At 38.2% G+C, this 2578-nt stretch overlaps 2 protein-coding genes across 2 annotated transcripts in view; one reads left to right on the top strand and one right to left on the bottom strand.

Moving 5' to 3' along the window:
- The window catches only part of LOC106877536 (tRNA (guanine(10)-N2)-methyltransferase homolog), a 9658-nt gene extending 8341 nt beyond the window's left edge, over nucleotides 1–1317 (bottom strand). The window contains exon 1 of the mRNA XM_014926462.2: nucleotides 509–1317. Coding sequence (XP_014781948.1) covers nucleotides 509–583 — 75 coding nt within the window. The 5' untranslated portion in view covers nucleotides 584–1317. The remainder of the gene's footprint in view (nucleotides 1–508) is intronic.
- A 73-nt stretch (nucleotides 1318–1390) lies between these two features.
- Nucleotides 1391–2520, top strand: LOC106877537 (dehydrogenase/reductase SDR family member 1). The gene has a single exon (XM_014926463.2). The coding sequence runs from the start codon at nucleotides 1474–1476 to the stop codon at nucleotides 2446–2448; it is 975 nt and encodes a 324-aa protein (XP_014781949.1). The 5' UTR covers nucleotides 1391–1473; the 3' UTR covers nucleotides 2449–2520.
- Nucleotides 2521–2578: the final 58 nt, after the last annotated feature.

Below are 2578 nucleotides of genomic sequence, written 5' to 3'. Positions count from 1 at the left end.
TATATATATCTAACTGCTGCCCTTGTGACAAAATTTGAAACTATTATTATTATCATTATACTTGTTTTCGAAGCTGTAGCGCAAAAAAGCTGATTTGCTGACAGGAAATGTCAATATTTAGAGAGACAAGTATGCACACATTCATATATACACATATAACGGGCTTCCAAGCAGTTTCTGTCTACCAATTCTACTCACAAGGAATTGATCGGCCCAAGGCTAAAGAAGACACTCGCCCAAGGCGCGACTGAGTGTGATAGAACTCGAAACCACATGTTTATAAAGCGAATTCCATATCCATACAACCAAACCTATGCCCTCCCCCATCATACAAACACATTTATTTATTCGTTTCGGTAAACCAAGGAAACCAAGTGGTTACCGTTCTCTATTTTTGCCGGTTTCATTTTCAATCACGAAGTCAACCCCAAAAGTAACTCAAGTCACTATTAGAGATACAGACGTTATATAGAAGACTAAGAAGAAACAAAATGATGTCATTACATACTGGTAGACGGAAATCTAAATGTTCGTTTGCAAAATGTAGTAAAAAGCGGCACCTGGACACGCTGGCCGAATTCATTTCTTTTTAGCTTGTGATGAAAAAGTTCGCAGAAATTCAATTAGTCGGTGTAGCTTGTAGAACGTCCACACTAAAATAATAGTCCATAAACTTAAGCTTTTTCACACAGTATTTCTGTCGAAGTACTTTGTCTTTGTTTAATTTAATTTTGAAAATAATGAAGAATTTAGTAAAACAACTTAATATTTATTATGCTGGTGTTTAGAACATTAATGAACTTGTAATTTCATAGAACGATCCTCGAAAACAGGGCCGGTCTCTCATTTCAAGATCGAAGTGATTTTACTTGCAGACTTTTGTAATGGTTATGACTATCACATGGAGAAGGAATAGAACAAGGAATTGGATGCTTGTTTCCTTCTTTGAAAGAATTTTTCTGTTCGAAATACTTTTTTTGCCTTCCAGTTCCGTGAAAATTTTGTTAATTTAACCAATGAGCAATCAACAATTCCACCTGTTCGGGCAAACGAACCTATGTTCTCTCTCCGCCTCTTATGAGTTTGCTACACACCCATCTTCATATATCTGGCCTGAGGCAGCAGCCATGCAATATAAGTCAATAAATAAGGCAGTGTAGAAGGGAAATAAACAATTCGATCACTATTTTTATTATCTCCTGTCGACTACAGACCACGCTTAGATCAATTATAAAAGCATTAGTCTATGAACAATACCAGCTCAATAATGTTGAAATATTTATCGGTTTATTGCTTAATTTCTGAATACTTTAGAAACTAAAAATAAAATTACTTTCATTTTTTGCAACGTTTGGTTTCCATAGTTTTTTTCTTTTTATATAAATATAAAGTGGGGATGCTGTTGAGTTCACACCGGGGTGTTTGCTTTGCTGGTCTAGGTATTCGTTCCGACTAATATACACCGAAGCTCGCATGATGGCCAAACCTTTGTCTGGACTTGTTTGTCTTGTAACTGGAGCTACGAGAGGAATTGGAAAAGGTATTGCTGTCCAGCTGGGTGAAGCTGGTGCTACTGTTTATGTGACTGGACGAACATTACGCAAAACTGAAAAAAGCCTTGGGTCACTGGAGGAAACGGTCGAAGAGATAAACGGACGGGGTGGACGCGGCGTTGCAGTACAGGTTGACCACACCAAAGATGATGAAATTGAACGACTGTTCGACAAGATAAAGTCCGAACAAAACGGACAGCTGGATCTGTTGGTAAACAATGCGTATTCAGCTGTTAATTCTTTAATCGATGTGACTGCCAAACCATTTTGGGAACAACCGATCAGTATCTGGGACGACATTAATAACGTTGGGTTACGTAACCATTATATCTGTTCAGTATATGCTGCTAAAATGATGGTTCCTCGCAAATCTGGGCTCATCGTCATTGTGTCTTCGGGTGGTGGCCTGGTCTATACATTCAATGTCGCTTATGGTGTCGGCAAAGAAGCTTGCGACAGAATGGCAGTTGATTTAGCTCACGAACTTAAAAAACACGGCGTGGCTTGCTTCAGTTTGTGGCCAGGCTTTGTTCAGACTGAAACTATAAAGGACCTTTACTCCTCATCTGACCCATCTGATCTACCAAAGGGGTATGAGCACATCAGAGAAGGGTTTCTGAACGGAGAGAGCACCGAATTCAGTGGAAAATGTATTGTTAAAATTTTGAGTGACAAAGCGAACCTGATGAAGAAAACCGGGCGTATATTACCGACAGGTGATCTGGCAGACGAATATAGTCTTGTTGATATTGATGGCAAGAAGCCGTGGTCCCTGCGCTCACTGAGGTTTCTTGCCACTCACTTCTTCAAGATTTCCAGAAGTAAAGCTGAATGGATCCCGGGTTTTTTGAAAATTCCTTCATGGATGGTCTATATGTTGGGGTACAAATTTTAATCTGTTTAAATATACAGAGATATTTACGTTTGTATCTAATTCTATAAATTGTTCCCATATATTATTTCTTCAGATTGTTTTAAAATTGTTATTAATTTGATGTTCACTTTTATTATAAATGAGAAGTTTG

The sequence above is a fragment of the Octopus bimaculoides genome, chromosome 24, assembly GCF_001194135.2.
Source record: "Octopus bimaculoides isolate UCB-OBI-ISO-001 chromosome 24, ASM119413v2, whole genome shotgun sequence".
NCBI lineage: Eukaryota > Metazoa > Mollusca > Cephalopoda > Octopoda > Octopodidae > Octopus > Octopus bimaculoides.
This window is presented reverse-complemented; position numbering and strand designations above follow the sequence as displayed.